At 34.0% G+C, this 21751-nt stretch overlaps 1 protein-coding gene and 1 long non-coding RNA gene across 6 annotated transcripts in view; one reads left to right on the top strand and one right to left on the bottom strand.

Moving 5' to 3' along the window:
- Window positions 1-453: 453 nt before the first annotated feature.
- The window catches only part of Mrtf (Myocardin-related transcription factor), a 152010-nt gene continuing 130712 nt past the window's right edge, over window positions 454-21751 (bottom strand). For all 5 annotated transcript variants that reach the window (XM_088225004.1, XM_088225003.1, XM_088225002.1 and 2 more), the window contains 3 exons: window positions 8479-8615; window positions 5833-6708; window positions 454-5720 (listed from right to left, as the gene is read on the bottom strand). In XM_088225004.1, the coding sequence (XP_088081130.1) occupies window positions 3693-5720; window positions 5833-6708; window positions 8479-8615 (3041 nt within the window). In that variant the 3' untranslated portion in view covers window positions 454-3692. The remainder of the gene's footprint in view (window positions 5721-5832; window positions 6709-8478; window positions 8616-21751) is intronic.
- Window positions 6952-8219, top strand: LOC148282475 (uncharacterized). Its single transcript, XR_015822083.1, has 2 exons — window positions 6952-7065; window positions 8076-8219. It is a non-coding gene; the product is annotated as an uncharacterized LOC148282475 (long non-coding RNA).

Below are 21751 nucleotides of genomic sequence, written 5' to 3'. Positions count from 1 at the left end.
CTTTATTTTTCTTTAGTGTACAGGTTGTCAACGAAATTGCCATTTGTCTAAGTACTGATTGAGACCTAAATTATTATTTTTTTTAAACAATGAACAGCAACACTCGCATAGAAACAAGCTAAACAAAATATAACTGGGCCTGTAATGCTTTATAACTGTCTGCAGCATGCAAGTTACAAAAATCATTGTGAACTTTTTTAAAAACAAAAATTAAATAATATTTTTTCTCACTGCTCTCTTTGAAAGCTATTTAACTATATCACTAAACCTAGTTTCCATTTTATCTATGAGTGTGATTTTATGCTATTAAGTTTTTGTTGAAACTAAAAGAGTTTTCTAGGTGTATTGGAATAAAATATGTGTAAAAACAGTTGGTTATTTAGTGAAATTTTTCTCATCACAAACATTAGATAAATAGCGGGGAAAGGTATCAATGATAAAATAAAACGCAAATTTCAACAACATACACAATGTATATTTTAAATCAAATTATAATTTGTCCAACATAGTCTTAAAATTAAAAGGCAGGGGAGGTAATTATGTACAGGGTACCATCTACACATAATCATAATAATTATAAAACGCTTAAACCAAATAAACTGAGAACGAAAAAGAAATATATCTTCGTATTAAATTAATAATGATCTATGTGAATAGCAAGAAGCCTCGAATATTGGTTTTGCCAGGGAAACACATCTCTCAGTTCTTTTCAATTTCTAGTGTTTTCGCTAGCATCTTCTACAATAACTAATTTATTCCCATCGGGGTATCGATATTTAGTGGCATCACTTTGGAAATTGCTCGTTACAAACAACACACCGATGGAAAGATCATGCCTATCGTTGTTTTCCTATTTTCTCTTTTGTACATTGCAATGCGTTGCATTAAACATTAAGTTAATGGATACGGGACCATTTTCCAATATCGTTGATAACTCGTTAAATTAATCCTGAAATCAATCTAACAATAAAGCTTTCGTAAATGATTCCATCGAGTCGACAAAATAATGAAAAACAAAAGAATTAATCACAAATATTTTGAACAAGTTTGGCACAATAATCTGAAATTATATATATTTCAGTTAACAGTTCATCCAATGAAAAAGAAGAAGAAAATTGAGACCTATGTATCTACGTAGAGAAATATTTATATACATGTATGAAAACACCATAAGATTGTTTAACATTGATTAATTTATTTTTTTAAAGGTGAAGGATATTTTAATTTTGCAGATACAAAGAGTTAAACATATTGATAAATGTTTAGAATATTAACCTTATAACCTTAATAGTAATTGCAATTTTATTGCGACACTGCGAAAGACTCAAATAATGTAAAGGATGAAATATTTTACCGAGAATTAAGAGATTAAGATTAAAATAATATTGATACTAATTTTTATATCCAATATAAAAATGGAACAACGACACTGGGATACAGTTTTATATGAAGCTAGAAATACTCATTTGAATCAATCCATGAGATTTTGTTATTTAAAAACTTGAATTATTCAATCTGGTCCCTCTGGCGGGTCAATTAGATGACACCATCTCAAAGATTTGAATATTCCTTAAAAAATACAATCATAGGGAGACAAGAAACATATATTTTAAATAACATGACAATGGTTTCAAACATTTAGCAGTTGAATCGCAACCGACAACAATAAATAATTCTTGAGCATGGAAATAAATAAAAACAGGAATTATATTTTCCGAGAAAAAATAATTGGTCCAACCCTTTGGATAAAGGCAAAACAAAAGTAAAATACACATGGAATAAATTATAATAGAAAAAGAAAATATATTCAGTTAATATACATACATACTGCAGACAATATACACAGTAAATAAAGCAGAATTTACTTACGGCCTGTTAAATGGAATTTCGACAGTCAGAAAATTTGAAAAAAAAAAGTAATAAATGCAATTATTTGTAAGAATTTATCCAAAATAGCTTCCCAATATGATTTAAATCAATACCATAGTGTTAAATACTAAGTGAGTATTTCGTTGCACATATCGTGGGGTAATGACTGAAACTGCAACTAGGCTTCAAAATCAGCATTTTTTAATTAACAACTAAAAACACATTTTTGTATCCTCGTCCGTGAATGTTACAAACAGACAAGTAGTGCATTCAATTCATAATATTATTGAAGCGCATCACGAATCTCCTATTTGTAGCACTCGTGGAGGAATGATGGGTTTTAATGGTTGACTAAAAAACAGTGATTTTGCCCCGCGATTAATTTTAAGTAAAGAAAATTATTTACTTTAAATGCGAAAAAGAATACCAAATGAAAATAAATCATTTATAGATACTCTAGATTGGTTTGAGATAAAAAAATATTTAGTTAGTTGAAGGAAGTAAAGGAATAATAAAATTCTTGCATTATAAGTAACTCGAAAGAAAATATAATCAATAATAATAATATAACAATCGATAACTCATCAATAGAATATTTCAAATAGTTATGCCAAAATTTAGCGCATTCCCAATGGGAGTAATGTAGATTTTGTCTACATTAATAATAAATGTAACCCGATTTCAGTAAAATTGTCTAATATTAGGAATGCTATAAATATTGGTAAAACTAAACTAGAAAGACGAATGAATATTTAATAATATTAGCTAAAACTGTTGAGACCGTACTTATGAATTTAAAATAACAATAATATATTTGGGAAGTGACAGATCGATGTCCTGCCTGTGGAGTGGTCTATAATGGTGCAATGTTCGGTGTATGAATGTGTGAAGATGAAGAGAGCGGGTAAAGGATGGCGCCACCTGGATTATTTGTTTCTCTATTAACATTGGAATGTCTCGATGAATGAATGAAGCCGCCCTTTCCGCATAAGCGAATACCGCTCACACTCCACTCACGCGTTGGTATAATTATTATTTTAAATAATCTTCCTATATCTCTTGGTCAATTGGGAGGAATGCAGCAACAAAAATCTTCCAGTTAAATAATTATGTTCCTTTTAATAATTACAAAGATCGACAGCGGACGCGTCGCCTCCATCAAACTACTGAACTGTTACAATATTCAATAAATATTATTAAGTAAGAATTTAGTTACACTTTGCCTAAAATTATATTAATATATCACACACACTCTGAATGGAAAACTTCATCTAAAGTTTGTCGGGATGGACACTCGGTGTACATATCACTTTATGAACAGTTTATATCAAGCGTGCGTACAGATGTGTCGCCAGCGCGAGATGTTTTAGTTTGCCTAACATAACGTGATTAGTGGTCATCAATTTCCTTAACCTAATGTGACATTGGAAGCATTTCGTTATTAATTCTTTATCCTAATGGCAATACAGTTAAGTACACACACAGGGGGAGGAGAGTCTAGTTATGCAATCTTATTGCAAACGCCCTCCGCGGGGAATTCAACCCGCCCCCTTTACACAAACGTCACTTCGTATTCGTCCCACTATTCGTCAGTGTCGGTAATATTAACTAGCGCATAACCATCCGTTACAAAAACTAATAATTTCAATTTAACATACTATCGGCAGGCCAGAGCCGCAGGCTCACCCGCAACATATAGAGAACTCAGCACCATTTTCAATTCTTAACTATTCAAATCACAATATGCTCGCCTCCATCGCTCCAAGTGTGTTCACTGAGTTTCAACAGCAATCTGAGACCATGGAATCGAGGAATGCCATCGGTCAAGTGGTCGCAAAGTCCAACTTGTCCCAGGAGAGGTGGGGTGGGGGGCGCGGGGTGGGGGCTGACCTAGCGGATGACCTCGGGGGCCCTCCCAGGAGGGGGTCGCACTGAGGAGTCCCTTGCGACCATAAGCTGTCGAGCCATTCGTCCATGTCCATGGCTTCACTTCCCCCTGTAGTTTGATTATGAGACGAACATTCCGCTTGTCCAAAGTCCATGGAATCGAAAACTTCCGGGTCTAGTTCCTTAAGAACCAACCCATCCTGAGCATCTTCCCCGAGTAACTGCTCCAGATTGAATCCCTCGTCCATATGATGCGGCATGGAGTCCTCGGACTTGATTTCAGATTTGAACATGTTGCTATCCTCATCTCCCAAACACCCGCTAGAAAGGGAATCGAATGCACTCCCGTGGTTATTGCGATCATTTATCATATCTTCATCTTTAATTTGAGGCATGTGACAGTTGTTGAGAGACGGCATGTTTTCAAAATCACAATGGTTGTCCATGACGGAATCGTCAAATGTGTTTCGATGAACGGAATCAACGCTGTTGGCATTAATGAGCTCGTCCAGAACACTGTTTTCATCAATATGTTCATGAGAAATCGTCTGACCGTGCTGGTTGAGCAACATACTATTTTGATTTAGGAAATTTTTATGAAGATCGTTATCGTTCAAAAGATCACTATGCAAATTGTTACGATTAAGAATTTCACTATTCTGATTTGTAAAGTCACTATGCATATTTTGATGGTCAAGCATGCCTGAACTCATCTGATTATGGTTGATCAACTCGTGTAAACTATCACGACGCTCATCTTGGTTCATTAGTTCACTTGGATTTTCACTATGCACTAGATTTTCCGAGTGTAAAACACTTTCACTACTCAAGAAGTCAGTGTTTTGGTTGAGAGAATCTTGGTTATTCTGTTGAGGAATCTGGGCAGCTGAAGCAGGCAGTTCTCCATTCTTGATGAGAATTTCAAGGACATCGTCCACAGTTTGGCTCTTGATGGTCGGAGCTGGAGACTGTGACGGCGGCGGAAGAGGCGGGGGTGGGGGAGGGGGCTTGTTCCTGGTAGCCTCCTCGTACTGTGGAGGGGGGTTCGATTGCAGAATAGTAATAGGAACAACTTTGACCCCATTCAAAACTAGACCAACATTTTTCTTTCCATTAATACCATTTAACCCATTCAACCCATTTAATCCATTCAAGCCATTGATTCCTTCCTTTATCGTGAACTGCATTTTCAATCCTTCTCCACCAGCTTGTGTGGTAATCAATTGAAGGAGATGATCAGAGCCCGGCTTGGGAGATAGCATATATCGAGGAGGTTCAGGCGCTGGTGGTGGTGGAGGGTTAGGAGCTTGTGGTGGGACAGGGGGAGGAAGAGACGGTCCAGGACTATGCCGTCTCTGAAACTCTCTATGTTCCTGCTGTCTCTTTTCGGCGGCAGCATTCCCTTGCCCCTGCAAAGCCTGTAAAGCTTGTAGCTGTTGAATGTGCAAAGCTAGCTGGTGGGATTGAATTTTAGCTTGCAAATTATGCAGAGCTAGTTTTCTGTTGTGTCTAGCATCCTGAGGAGTGGGTTCCTGCCTAGTACTTGGAGCCTGAGCACGAATTTGCTGCAGCTGGAGTTGTGATTTATGCAATTCTCTTTGCAATTCATCAATTTTTCTTTGCTGTTCTCTCACAATGTCCTCCCCCGTCGGCTGTGGCTGTTGAGGTTGTGGTGTTGGAGGTTGAGACTCCACATCCATCGCTTCAGTTTGACTCTCGGGTGATGTGACCGGAGACTGCATGATATGATTTAAACTTTCCACACTGGAGCTAAGTTTATCTTGAGACTCTTCAGATGACTGTGATCCGGAAAAATCGGAAAGGAATGGTCGGAGACGATCTATTAAGTTTGGTTTAGCTCCAGAAACCGGCAGGTTTCTTCGCTTTAATTCTGCCTTTAGATCTGAAACCTTCATGTCTTCTAAGCGACTTCCCGTTGGTGGGGGTGGAGGAGGTGTTGGGATCTGGAATAAAAAAGGGAAAAACATGTAATTCAAAACAAAATTTACAAAAAAAATTACAACTAAACACTGATGTTATTTATTCAAAAAATAATTGTAAATATTGACAACTCACCTGATGTGGATGAACAGAAGATGTGGAAGATTCTGGAGAGTCTGGAGCCATACTCGGGGCTGGTGATGCAATCATATGAGAAGTGTGTTTTTGGGGAGCTGGCAGAATGAGCTTAGGATACTTGTGTTGCCATTCTAACTGCCACTGCAAGAACAGCTGTTGTTGTCTTAATAATAATTCATATGATGTCTCTGATTGTGCTGAGCTGATTCCTTGCGAAGAGGATGTCTTATGTGCATTTGGTGGCCCCTTATATTCGTGGAATTTTATAGTTCTCGCTTTAGGTGCAGCTTTGGATTTGGACTTCTTACGATTCTTATCTTTACCAGGAGCGTCTGATCGCTGTATCTGAGTATGTGATACATGTAAAGGAGAAGGAATGGGTCTTGGGGTGATTGGTGCTGGGGGAGAAGCAGCAGAACTCAGAGGAGAAAGAGTTGAAGTAGAAGATGTAATACTGACAGGACTGGGAACAAGAGGGAGAAGAGTACTTTGGCAAAGATCAGCTAAAGATATTGTAGGAGGAGGAAGAACAGCGTGAAATCGAATCGGTGTAGACGTTACTACCAATGCAGCAGGTGGACTTAGAGCCAACTGAAGTGGTGGTGAACCTTCTTCAACAGGACTATCTTCATCTATAGTTTGATAACTACTAGGATGCTCCGGTCTTCGGTGAGCTCCTTCACAAGTGGCTTTGAAAGGAACCAACCCTTCTTTAACGGCCCTTTCAATAGGCTCATCGGTGTGGAGTATGTTTTTTTGTATTAATTCTAAGGGGCCAGGTCTATGCGACAACTGGTCATTAAGCTGATCAGCTAATCGGGCTTTCTTCAGCATCCGTTGCTTCTCAGCTAGACTGGGATCAACATGGCCTTCCTATAAAATAAAAATAAAAATATGTAAAATTCTGTTCCATCACAAACCTTTGTGTTGATATTTGAGATTCCAATATTCTATTTAATCACAATTTATTTTGAAGGACTAGTTTCTTAGGCAGTCCTTTGACTAAAAAAGTTTAGAATTATGTTTTTAAGAAAAGTAATTTTTATTTACCAAATATTTAAATTTTCAGAGCATTTTCTAAAAGTTGTAAATAACTTATGCTGGAAAAATGGGAATCAATTTGTAGAGTGGGCATCGAACCTCAAAACTTTGATCCGTGAGTCCACAAAACTACCATGGGACCACGACCCGGTTTAAATGCCTGTTATAATTAGCTACTGCATTAGAAAGGTGATAAACAAAATTATTCTAAAAACATATTTTTTATTTGCTAAAATCAATTCATATTATAAAGGCGGTCCCCATGATGTAACGGTTAAAACACTAGCCTTACTCACACACGGAGTGGTCTGGGTTCGATTCCTGGTGAGATCACAAAAATTAAATGTGATTTTACTCAAACCTGTAATTTGGCCTCTGAGCCTGTTGTGGTGCGAAAAAATCTTATATAAGGCAGACAAAATATTAAAAGGAGAAGATACTATGTAATAGGGTCTTTTCACGTTTTTTTATTATTTTTATTTTTAAATAAGCAAAAATTACGATAGGAACGATATTATAATTTTTTTCGTGTGACGTCGGATAAATTTTCTACAAAGCTTTAAAATATGCATATTTTGAATCACCCGAAAACGAGACGTTTTGCGCCCTGTGGTACAAACAGCGCGTTTTTGGCGTCAAACTTATACGCAATGTGTATTGGAAGCGCAGACGGCGGTCGTAACGCGTGACGTCAAAATGACGTGTGCCAACTGCGAGCCATTTCGTGAGTGCATTTCGGGTATATACCCGAAAATTACAGATGAAAACTTATTTTGAAAACATTGATAGTTTTATCATGAAAATCGTATAAATCCGCTCTCATTATAGATTCTATTTTTAACGTTATTCCCGGGTTCCGAAAATAGCCTAGTAAGATATAATACATTGTGAAAAAAACGTTAATTATTAACTTCGATGTTTTAAAATATAATTACATGGAAAATACGCCTCAATAAAATAAACATTTGAATTTATGACACAATTAACACTCGCTATCTGATCTGATATTACAAAAAATACATACATCAAATAATTTTCGTTCTGATAAACGAATGTTTCATTTTGTACGTGCCTTTAATGGCTCGGTGCTGCAATAAGAAAATGTAGTTTTAATTACCTATCCATTACATGAAAGGTATTTTTATAACATCCGTTAACAATATAATTTAAAGTTATTTCATATATAAATATTTTTTCAGTTCATAATCATGAGAAACAAGACAGCAAAAACGAAGTCGTCAATCAAATCTCGAAAAAGAGAGAGTAGCGTTGAAAAGTTGGGATTCAATACTTCATTAATCAGGAACCCACATTCACATTTTACCTATTTCATAGTTTCAAACACAATTTTTTTTAAACACAATTTTTTCAAATACATTTTTTTCAAACATAATATTTTCTAATAAATATATCAGAAATATTAATAAAGATTTCTAAATTAAATGAAAAGTCAATTGAAAACGATTCAATACGCGATAGATCAAAAACCAAATGAAATAAAAAGTAAATTAAAAACATTTGGTTGATAAATAAACTTAAAAGACATTTTGTGAATTTTAATTAAATAATACTCTTAAAAATAATAAATGATATGATATGTACCTGTTGTTCTAATATGTGTCGCCTTTCTAACTCTTGCCTGTCCGGCCTTTTCTGGATTTTGGCCTTCAGCAGGTCTCCAGTCTTGGCCCTCTCCAGCTGCTTCCTCTGTTCGTGAAAGGCTGGAGGGGTCTTTAAAGCTGAAACGAAGACGACAATTCGATTTTTATTTCGGTACAACTAAAAACGTTGTTGCTTCATTTTTTTACAGAAAAACTCTTAAAGAACAATTATTATCGAAGTTCTTCACTGTGGTGATTACGTGCATTGTGTATTTATTCCAAAGCATCTCCCTTTCCGCACCTAATGGTGCAATATAAACCAATACAGTGCCTATCTTGATAATCTTTGTTACGTGAAAGTAAGGTAATCAGTGTTACGCTTCAGGTACCAGGACGATAAAATATTCAAGCGTAAAAACAACCTTTTAAATAATATTTCATATCAACCATGTCGGTGATCGAACCCGGGACCTTTTGCATGGTAGGCAAATGCGCTGACCATTACACCACGGAGCCGACAAGGTGAAAAAAATACCAATCAAAATTGTTATTATATTTAGCCCTAGCGGACCCGACAGACGTTGTCCGGCCCGAACATTAGTTTGCCTGCTATTACTTTGGAAAAATACTTTTTATTAATAAGTAGGTACTTAGGTACTTGTTTGTGATTACATTCCAAAACTAAAAATTGTCGATATTAAAAAAAATATTGAATTTAAGTAGGAACTTGTTTATGGTTGAATTACAAAACATAGAAATAACATTTTTTCAAATATGGCATTCTTTTTGCAAACGTCAAACTCCGGTCGTCTCACCAACAAAGGGGTGTACTTATGTAGGAATATAATTTTTTTAAATGTATTGAATTCAATATTATTTTAGTGTTACCAAAAATCCAATAAAAATAAATAAATGAGTAAAAATTATAAGGAATTTAGGGAACGAATCTGATTGAGATCCACAAAAAACAAATGCTGTTTGTAAATATTATCTTTCAACTAGAATCATTCAAATTCATCCATAAATTAGCCACTAATGTAATTGTAGACGAAGAAATAAAACTTGTAAAAAATTGTAGTCAACATGTACATAATACGAGAATATCAGACAAATACCATATACAACTTTCCAAAACAAGACAAGGACAATCGAGACTAATGAACCAGGGACTGAAATTATACAATAAACTACCAGACAAACTAAACAAAAGACTCGGACAAACTTTTCAAAAGATGTAAAAAATATTATTATGAACAAAAAGTGCTTTTTGTAAAATGAATGTAATAATCCGTAAGGGTTTATAAATAATTTTTCAAATTAAAAAAAAAAAAAAAAAAACTTTTTTTATACACAAAAAACATCTTTCCATTTTTTGCAAATGCTTTCTCCTCGAATACAACCCTGGTAGATCGATGAATAAAACATTTATGCTCCTAACTTCTTTTTTGTATATTTTATTGAAGATTTTAAAATCTACGAACACGCACAGCTCAAAGATCTATGTTTCTCTGAAAACCGCACGTAAATCGGTTAAGCCGTTTAGGAGGAGTACGGTGACATCACACGTACAGAGGAATTATATATATAAAGATAAACTTACTTTAAATTCGTTCAAAATAATTTTGTTAAATAAATGCTAGTCTCTCTTTTTACGTATTACAATTTTTATGATTAAGTTAGTTGGTATTTAATGGAAATAAAAACACTAAGAATTTGAGTTCCAGCTGCCGCCATCGCATCGTAAAGTTTCCTAATGCGAAGTGCAACAAACAGCGGTCAGCATTTAGAAAGATATATTTTTACGACATGCTCAATCCCACACGAGTGCAAACTGTTGCCACGGCGAAAAGAGTACATTCCTGTGTACAAGTTAAAAATAGAGTTGCTATTTCGTAATAGTAACACATTGTAAAGTGTTATCAAGTCGGCCCAGGGATACGTATTATTATAAATAATGTTTCGCAAATTGTATGCGCTTTCCCTTCTAGCATTCGTTACCTCGCGATGACCTCTATAACTCCACTGTTGTTTTCTCAAAGGTAATATAGAACCGATGAAGTGCTCTGGTTTGAATGGCACGGCTCTATCCCACTGCGTTCCTCTTGGGCATGCGCTGGGGACCAACAGTTAGCACCTTAGAGGGGATGGATTCACACCGACCCATTCATTCAGGCCGACAAGAGCTTACATCGAGAACTCGGCCATTTTGGAGAGTATCAGTGGTTCTGTTCCTGGCGGATACCTCCGACAGCGTCGGCACAGACTGTTTTACCTCCCGGTCTCCAGAACCAACCTGCCTCTGATTATGCCGATTGGGAAAGCAGTCAGGCAGCTGAACACGTCTTTCACATCGATGAAACTGTAAGAGGCAAATACTCTTGGAGAATATCACTTTGCCTTCATAATATCGAGTCATTGCTCATGGGTTAAGATATGATATTACGTTGCTCCAATTTTAATGACACCTTAAATATTTCATTTTATTTTAGTCCTATAAAATTGCAGTTTGAATTTTAAAAAAAAGCTCATAACGGATACCATTTATTTACATAATATATTTTTAATGCTTCTAATTATATCTTAACATCAAGATGTGCATCGGACATAATTAATGATAACACTAAATTACAAAAATAATTTTGATGTTTATACAAATTTCATGGCAAAAATATTACTTCAAAAAAAGTGACATGATGATTTTTACCAGGTCTACAAACATGATTGATTTGTGTTATTTCAAACTTTCTATGCTATTTTCGATGCATTTTTTCTTTCGTAATACAAAAAAAAGTAAAAAAATTCGGGTCACCAAAAAACATGAACATTATTCTTAGTAAGTTATCGTTATAAGTAGAAAATGTTTGCCAATTTCTAAGTCGATAAAGTGATATTTACATTAAAATTGTTTTCCGACATTTTCATACAAAACATATGATTGAAATGTACATACTCCAGGGCTCCGATAACCGGGGTTATTTTCAATTGTCCATAAAGTAAAATTGTACGAAAATATGTATACTTTTTATTTAAAACATGTTCAATTATGAAGATATTTTAAATAATTATACAAATATAAGGAATATTTCAAAAATCAATAATTAAAAAATAGCTTATTACTCAATTGTACAATCTTTGTTACAATATGGTATTGTAGGGTGGGGTGGTTCATACGCCAATATATTAAACCCTTTTAAAATAGTACAAAGATTAATTACTAAAGTAATTTTAAAGAAACCCTCAACATTCAATACGGAAAGTCTATTTAAAATATTTAAAGTTCATACAGTAGACACTCTTTATAAAGTAAATTCTATTATACAAATATATAAAAAATAAAAGAATTTGAGATAAATAAGTCACTCAGATAATACTAAAATTCCTAAATTCCACACAAGTCATGGTCAGAAAAGCTTTGTCTTCAAAGGTGTAAAAAATTATAATAATCTTCCCAATGAACTAAAAACGATTAAAAATAATATATCAATAAATGAATTTAAAGTAAATCTAATGAAATTTTTGAACACGTGTAAAAACTACATTAATTTTTTATTAGTATGAATGTATTATTGTTTTTTGTTTTTTTCTTTATATTTCCTATGTTTATATATTTTTTCTCATGTACTCGTATTTAAAATTATATAAACTCTTATAATAAACAATAAACAATTACTATAGTGTAAGTCACTCTCCAAGCACAAGAGTTAGTCCCTTTTTTAGAGAGTTACAGTGATAACATTTACTAGATGTGTAAAAGTAGATATGTATAGAATTTTTTAAAAAAGCATGTACCTTTTATGAAATTTATAATTTAATTTTTTTTTTTTTAATGTTAACATTTTGTACAGAATACTGGATTTAACTTTAGAGACAGTTAAAGACAACTCCGTTAACTTCCTATAGTAATTAGGGCCCCTTTTAACATAAATTGTCAGAGTCAACACCTCTGACGGTGCTAGGTTGTCTCAAGTGGCCACATAATAAAAATCACCCATTTTATACATGCACGAGGTTATTCTGAGCAAAATAATGAATTTTGAAAGACTGCACAATAAGAGCAAGTATTTCCGATCCCCCTCAGCGTACAGTGGCGCCCACAATGAGGCCGGCGAAAAGTACATTGACGGGCAACTAGCGGGTGATATTTGGCAGTCTTGATGTATTATTGGCGAGGAGTTACTGGCAGATGCCAAATGCTAACGATGATGACAGAAAAATGAACACAAAAGCATTTAGTGGAAAATTGTCGGGGAAAGAGTGACACAATTATAGCAGACTGATCACTATCGGCGGACTGTAAGGCGTAGATGATGAGAAAGTTCATCGCTACGGGAAATTGGATAAAAAATGTTTTCTACACCCGGTAAAAAGAGCATTCAATTGTGCGACTGTAAGTTTCTTGAAAATGTATGAAAAGAATAGTAAAAACAAACTCCTATCGACGACGTTACTAGTTCTTCCGAAGCAACCGATGATAAGGTGCTGTGATAGATTTCCGGTTTATGGGAAGCCATTTCACTAATCGGCAGAAATCACCGAAGACAACTTGCGACGTCACACACGGAGTCATTTCAAAATTACAAAACTTAAAAAAATTATAACGCTGATAATACTATACATATTTTAATTTTTTTTACTTTTGGCTTAGTTAGATAGTCTTCGCTTGGCAAATATAAAAAAACCACTGAACTTCCTCATTGGTGGCCTCTGTGGTCTAATGACACTTGACTTACGCACGCAAGTTTCCGGTTCGATTCCTAATGCAAACAAATCAAATGTGATTTTCTCAAAGCTGGGTGTTCTGTTGACCACTCTAATTAGGCTTGCTGGCCTGTTGTGGTGCAAAAAAAATGAGCGAAAAATTCGCCACTGCATAATTTTCAACGAACAAAACTTGAAAACGAATAAAAACCGCTTATTGGCTAAGATTATACAATTTTAAAAGCGTAATGATCAATAGTTTTACAAGATGGATTTAAAATGCAAATAAATTGAAGAATTATCATACAGGCAAAATATTTTTTTCTGCCGTAGGTGCAAGAAAATTGGCCAGTTGCAAAATTGATTATTTTACAGGAGAATATTTTCGTTTTTTATGATTGAAATTCTACGCGTTTTGGAGCTTAAATCCACTGGGCTATTTTGATAAAATCTAAAGTCGTCTTCGGTTTTTTTTAAATAGCAATTATTATTGTCCCAATGCCTATCTGAATAATATGTCTTAGTTGCAATGCTAAATTAGGTGGAATACATAATGAGGGGAAAGGGGCAAGGGGCGGGTCGGGAAGTAGTAAGTCTGGGCAGTAAACAACATTCCGCGGGGACGCCCACGCATTCAATAGGGTGACCTGCACATTAGTTATTTTACTAAAAAACATTACGAGTATGTCCACATATTTGTAGACAAGGACTGGATTCTACCCCCAGGGTGTTTTTAAGGTTGACTGACATACGAGTATTACACCAGAGATGAAAAACACTTTTGAGAAGTGAAATAAAAGTCTAGACATTTACAGGGCTTCCGAACTGCCATTGGCTGGTTTAAGTGGAAGTACGAAATGTTTTATTTACCATAATAAGTAAATGTCGTTTTTCACTTCGCCAAAAACAAACAATAAAAAAATGTTCCTCGTACGTCTTTCCAAGTTTAAAAAAAATAACATTGGTTTTCAAAAAGGTATTACCTTCAAATTCGCTATGAATAAAATGCAAACTTTAACATGCCACTAAAAGTTTTTTTTTTAATGTGAGGGAAATCGTGTTTTAATTAATCAAGTATCAAATAATACAAAATTTACGAATAGTTAAGATCTAATTGAAATCCATTTAATTTGTTTTCAGCGGCATTTTAATTAGTCTACACAAATGAACGAGTGCGAATTATGGTTACCCGATGTTCGCTGAGAGCTTGAACTACGCGCCCGGCGCGGCGTCCCGGCGACAAAAGCTCCAGCGCCGAGACGCCACGCGCTGGGAGTATCGCGCGTATATTGCGCAATAAAGCGATTACTCCACGCCGCGCCGCGCCAGTCAGCGAACCGAAGGCGCGTTCCGATAACTCGATTCAACAATGGTATCTTCGAGGGCACCATGGCGAGTATTCCACGCTCGCGATACATTATCTCGCCTGACAACGAGACACAATGGCCGGGACTACTCACGGTGAAGCGCAAAATGACAAAGAAATATCACAACGGAGTTCTTTGAAAAATGTTTTCTTGCCTTGGCGTAAAATAAAAGGTCATTCGGTTACGTCGGCACGACCAGACAAATTTGCGTGAATTTTGTATTGAAAACATAATATTTTAAGTGCTGATTTGTTTTATACATACGTGGTGAGATTCCAAGATAATAGTATTTATTTAGTTGACGCATGCCACGAATTGGAGATTCTTACTGGATAACGAAAATAAAGTATGAAAATAAGGAATATTTAAAAAAATATATTTATAGATGGCAACCATGAAGTTTCGCATAAATAAATTGTCTATGTTTTTATGAATGAATGTATGTGTATGAGCATGGGTGTATGTATGCGCGTGTATATATGTGTGTATATAAATATATATATATATGTGTATATATGTGTGTATGTATATGTATCAAAATGTGTATACGAATAAGTTTATATTTTGTTTGTCTGTGCTCTCTATTAATTTGTTTACTATTATCATATAATAGAATGTAATTGCAATTGTACCCTTGTTAGCTGGGCAAAGTGAACGTAAAATTGTATTTTGATAAAAGGTGTAAATAAATAAATATTTCAACATTAAAAAAAATAATAGCAACAACAAAATACTTTGTGACAATTTCGCTTTTGTTATTTTGTTTTTTTTTTACTATCAGTTCAGTTTCAGTGCCGTAATACGGCGCTTATTAGCGATTTCATTGCAATGCAAAAATAAAATAAAAATAATGGCTTATTATATAAAGTACGAGTAGATAGTTGACAAATAATTTGACATGCAATAAAACATTTGTAGGTACCTTAAAGTCTTAAAGAATAAATCATGGGAGTCACATTGAACGAAATGTTCAGGAAACAAAATTTTGCGATTTCCAAAACATCGTAACTTTTGAACCGAATGAGATAATTTCAACATTCAAAGAACTTTCAATGTAAAATTAAAAATAGATGTATGTCAACGACGATGCAGAATTACTGAAACGTGTTGTGACGAAACATGGGTTTACGGATATGGCGTCGAAACTAAGGCTCAATCGTTCCAGTGGACGCATTCTGGATCGCCAAGACGAAAATCGCCGAGCACGCCGATTGCGTCTAACCTTAGCGAGGCCTAAGCAAACAATGAATATAGCTGAAAATTTTAGCATACTTCAGAATACCAACATTTTTTTATTATTTGTCAATCGAACTCTCCAAACCCGCGAAATTGAAAAATTCTCGTAATTTTCTGGACACACCTCATAAATAGATAAAATTATTTCTAGTTTTACTGGTAATGACAAAGGATTGAAATATTTGTGATGCATTTATTTTTTAATTTGGAAAAAGGGTACACATAACCATATTTCTTATGTGTGCTCTAGCAATAATACTATTTATACGTACATCTCATTTATGAATAATTTTATGTGTATTATGTCTTAAATTTAAGTTTAAAAAACTATCTAAATGGATTAAAATGTTTTATGTGAGTAAATGATATTTATAACAAAATTCATTAAAAAAGGCATTGTATACTGCCTTAGAACGGGGAAACTATCCCTAGTTGAGCAGTTTAGATGAATCACCAGCAAAAACAAAAAAATATGAATGTATACTTTTACAACTCAATAAAACTACTATTGCATAAATAATAATATGTAAATTGATGTAATAAATATGTAAATAGGTAACAATTAAATAAAAAATAATGATAATTTTTATAATTAAAGTTCATATTTAAATAGCGTCTCTGGGACTAATTATGTTTTTTTGCATTAAAACAAAGTGTAATTCAGATTTTTATTTTATTTCAAAAAAAAAATTATGACGAAACTGGACTTCGGTATTTTATTAAAGTATAAAATAGCTTATTACGATAATTTCTGCATTTTTACTTCAAGATGATAAAAAACGGACTACAGTGTTTAAAAAAAAAAACAAATAAGAAAATAAAAAAATAAGAAAATAAAACAAATTTAAAATAAAAATAAAATGAATTTACAAAAAATATTGAAATAAAAAATAAATATTAGTAAAAGTTCAAATATGCAACTGAACAACATAGATATATCATATTTGTTCATTATTTTTTTATTTTCACCGAGGCTGGCACACTGAACGCTCTCCCGGGGGTAAACGACGCATTGCTAGCGCGTAATAAGTACGTAAACTAGGCGCTAGCAAAGTATTCTCTACCCTCGCGAGAGCTTTCAGAATACCAGTTAAGATTCGTTTACAAACATTCATTTTTTTAATCTTTTATCAATCGGTGGATTGACCTATTTTCTAAAATTAAATACAGCCCGTGCTCTTTCTGTGTTATCTGCAAAATAACAACATATATTTAATTTCCAAAATGGGTTTGGTATCTAATGCAGAAGGATTGAAAGTAATTAAAATAAAAAGGTAATAAGTTAACAATAACAACCTTTTTCGGCTAATTTTAAAACACGACCAAAACTTTTTTGTGAATGTGCATTTTAGTGATAAGATGCGCAGAACATAATTTAACCCTTTGTTTTATATACCCGTATGCAGAGACAAAACTTAAGGTGAGGAAAGTACCTACATTCTAATCTCAAATGCGAAGAACAACCCGAAAGTGGAGACAATAGAATGTACTTTCCTTACCTTAAGTTTTGTCTCTGCATACGGGTATGAGTAGTTTTTGACCTTTTTCTTTTTGAATCATTTTATTTACAGCTTGAAAACAATTTCATGTATTTTTTATGTTTTTTTATACCTATAAAAAAAAATAGTGGTACAAATTTGGATCGTCAAGGGATTGCAATATAACAAGTTTTTTTTTCCAATTTTCAACAAAAAATAATGAAAAACCCGCATTATAATCAAACCACAAAAATAATTTTAAAAAAGGACTCGCTTGCTTGCTAACATAATTATAATATTGGGGTTTATAAATGAGTAGTGAATTAACACAGCCAAACGGATGACAGTTCTACGCAAAACTGATCGCTAGGATTCATTTTTTGAAACTAATCACTTCAAAATGGCCGAAACTACTAAACCATGTCCAAATATGTACTGACAGATATGAAGAACACTTTAGAGAAGGGAACATCGAAGTCTAGGCATCTATAGGCCTTATGACCTGTCTTTTTTTTTTCAATATAAACAATGATTGATAATAAAAATAAAGTGACCTCATTGGCTGGTTGAAGTGAATGGTCACTTTACACACTGTAGCATTTACCATTCTGCCGATATTTTTACATTTATATCCCTACAATTCTTCTATATGTTGATATTTGTGAATCAATAAAGGTTTCAGCTTTTTGACTTAGACCAGCCAATAATGCCTAGACTTCTATATTCCGTTCCCTGAAGTGTTCTTCATCTCTGTTGTAATATGCTAATATTAACAGCTACATAGGGGGTTAAATCCAGTCCTTGTCAACAAAGATTTGGACAAACTCAACATTGTCGACATTGATTAGTAACAATGAATGCATTCTCGTATAAGAGATATATGAGTTATTTTACACCTGGAGCTCAATCACAGATAACTATCGACATGCTAAAAAACGTGCTAAGTATTTGAGCGATCACCACGAACAATCATGAACAGGCTGAAGTTAAAGCGGTCGCGTTGCAAAACGAAATTCAACTTCGGTCAGTTCAAGAGGATTGGTTGAATCTCGCACAGGAACTTATCTATGGCGTTTTGCAACGCGACCGCTTTAACTTCAGCGTGTTCATGATTGTTCGTGGTGATTGCTCAAATACTTAGCACGTTTTTTAGCATGTCGATAGCCATCTGTGATTGAGCTCCTGGGATGCAATTATGAATCTTTATCCTATAAAGCAGTGGTGTCCAACCGGTGGTTCGCGGGCGCCTGGTAGCTCGCGACCTATATTTTAGGCGCCCGCACACAAAAATATGGGCAGAAGAATACTTAATATCGAATTGAAAAATTAATTAAATACACTCCGTAGTGATATTGCACTCAAAAGTACTGTTGACGAAAACGATGCAGTTTTTAAGATTATGGACCCAATCAAATATAAAAACATACTTAACTGTACACTAATTGTCAAAGCGTTTTTTGGGTCAACCTATTTATGTGAACAGGCTTTCTCCCAATTGAAAATAATAAAAAACAAACACAGAAACATGTTGACTGACGAGCATGTAAAAAAACATGATTTTGGCATGCACATCAGAGCAACCGGATCTTAGGAAGTTATCCGAAAATGTAAATAGTCAAATGTTTTCTGTATATAAAACGAATGTGCTTTATTATGAAGATTTTATTTTACCTGACTGAATAAATTTATTTTATTCATATTACTACTAACTGATAAGTAAGCAGAATACATACTGTAGGAAGAGTAAAACGAGCCTTGAGCGGTTAAGATTGAAGTTAAACTAGACGGTGCCCGCGAAAATGGCAATGGTTTCAAAGTAGCTCTTGGTGCAAATTCGGTTAGACACCACTGCTCTAGAGAGTGGTTAATATGGAGATATTTTTTTTTCTGGCGGCTAATTTTTGCTTTATATATGGCCACACTGATTATTAAAAGTCGAAAAATATGAACACGTGAAACCAAACATGACGATTTTAATTTAGAACATTATTGCGACCCCTTAAGCATTGCTTAAAACACTTAATTAGTTGAATTGACCAAACCGTATTAGTTTTATTTCCGTTTTTTTAAGCAGTTTTATACACCATTTGACGTTCAATCATCAGTGTGGCCATTATATGAAGCAAAGTGTCATCACACTAAAAAAAAAAAATATCTTGAAATAAATCAATCTCTAGGGGGTAGAGAAGATCCAGAATACCACCCCTGGACAAATTCGTGCCGTCAGAGAGCAAAGGGTCAAACGAAATTTCCGAGATTATGAGATCGAGAAGAAATGACGGCTATGGGCGATCCTGCAGATTTTCGGAGTAAAATTAGGCGCTAGGAGCGATAAATCCGGCGTTGCCCAATCACCAAAAGGGAAAATGAAATGTATTGTGGAAAATGTGGATGTTACGTGCTCGAATGCATATATCCGCGCTTCTCGGGCGACGGCATTGTGCAACCGGCGGCGGCGGCGGCGGCGGCGCTTGGCTCTACCCTCCCCCCATGTCTCGTGGTGTCAATGTCTCGGTAAACAGGGACATTTTTCAACCGTGCAACATCTATTCCGTGATATTTCTACAAATTATTTAATTTAGTATAAAATAAATACTTCGCATAGTTGGCAACGTTACATAATTAATATCAATCAAATTAATTGCGACTAGAAAATAAATACCCCGTGAATTATGTGTCTATACTAACTAATAAAAAATACATACGACATGTTTTGAATAAAACTGCACAACACTCGGAGCAGATCGATTAATTAAACAGTATATTTTATTTTTTTATAATTTTCACGTTATAAATGCTTTACGTTCAATCTTAATTTGTTGCAACAGAAGGGTAAACATTTTTAAAAAGGAAAAATGTAAGTTTGGCATTTACAGGGTTGAGACCTCTCATTTATTTATTTATTCATTCAAAATTACACTCGTTTAAATATTAATGAACTTGTTAGTGCCCGTGTCAAGCCATAAAAATTATTAATAAAAAATATATAGTAAAATTAATTATAATGACGTGTGAAGCGATAGAATAACAATCTAGAAAAATAATGCATAAGTAATTAATAATAAAATTCCAAAGAATACAATGTAGAAAAGATAATCAGATATAAATATTAAAATATAAATTATACAAATTTAGATTCATACATAATCAAATAAACAAAATAATATTATCATTGAAATCAACAAAATAGTAGTTAAATATAGTAGTATTGAAGAACAAAACAAAATAATAGTATTATTGAAATCAATATAAAAATAATAAATATATAAAAACATAATTGAAATGATAATAATTAAGATATGATTTCCAAAAACTCACTCTATACCAAGTAAGAAATAGGAGTAATAAATGTACTAAATTAAATAGTACACAAATAAAAAATGAAAAAACATAAAATTATCAAGATGTATAAAAAGCAAATAAAAGTGAAAGTATGGAAAGAAAGCAGATTTGTCAATTTTTGCTAATTGCTCATTGGCTGGTTTAAGTGGCCACTTTACACACTATGTAACATTCACCGTTCTGCCTATGTTTAAACATCCGAATTTCCCGAACTTTTCCATCTATTGACTTTTGTGAAGTAAAAGAGCTGAATCCTTTATCACGTGGGTGAGATTCATCCGGCTGAACCATGTCAGGATCGGTAGATCCTATAAAATATTTGTGATGATATACTCATGTGTCTATGTCAACTAATTGTTCGTCCCAACTCAACACAGGACCTTTAGTCCCATGGTGTTGGGACTTATGTCTCAAATAATCTACAATAAACTGTCTTTAAGTAAATACATAAGTTAAAAAATATTTCCGTATTTTTTTTCGTCAATCTTAAAAAAATCCCTAAAGACTAAAATCCATAAAAATGTTTTGGAAATACTTAACACATTGTTGATTTAACCGCGCTAACTGCATCCTATAGCAGAAAATAATAAACATAAATCTTTGAGAAAAATAATTATATTTACAAAAAAGAGTTGAGAAAAACATATACTATATAATAAATAAATAGCATTTTTTGTTTAGATAATTATGAACAAATATAAATTTGGTTGAAGAGTTTATAATTCAACAGCTTCACCTCGCATAGCCACCGCCGCCGGTCGGCATTAATAAAAATAATAAACGCTCCAATAAAAATAATTTAACGATGAAAATCCGCCTGCGCGAGTTTCGTGGATTCATTCGCGTATTGTGATGCAGCTTACAGGAGATCAGTGGCTTTATTCTGTAACTAATTTGTTTCGTCAATTCATTCGAGTCCTACGAGAGGGAACGAGAGCGAAATATGATTTTGAATGCGTTAGATTGAGATGAATATATGTCGAACGAAAGAACTCACGAAACGAAATTGTGACTGAAAAAGCCTGCAGGACTAATGTACTAGTGGGGGGGTGTTATTGCTGCTGTTTATGCATATAAAATATCATATAATAACACACTTGTGACAAAAACACTTAATTTTATTCATATTGTCATCATTTCCCTGTGAGCACGC

This window comes from Micrasema longulum, unplaced genomic scaffold, assembly GCF_059751315.1.
Source record: "Micrasema longulum isolate JH-2025_06_02 unplaced genomic scaffold, ASM5975131v1 h1tg000323l, whole genome shotgun sequence".
NCBI lineage: Eukaryota > Metazoa > Arthropoda > Insecta > Trichoptera > Brachycentridae > Micrasema > Micrasema longulum.
This window is presented reverse-complemented; position numbering and strand designations above follow the sequence as displayed.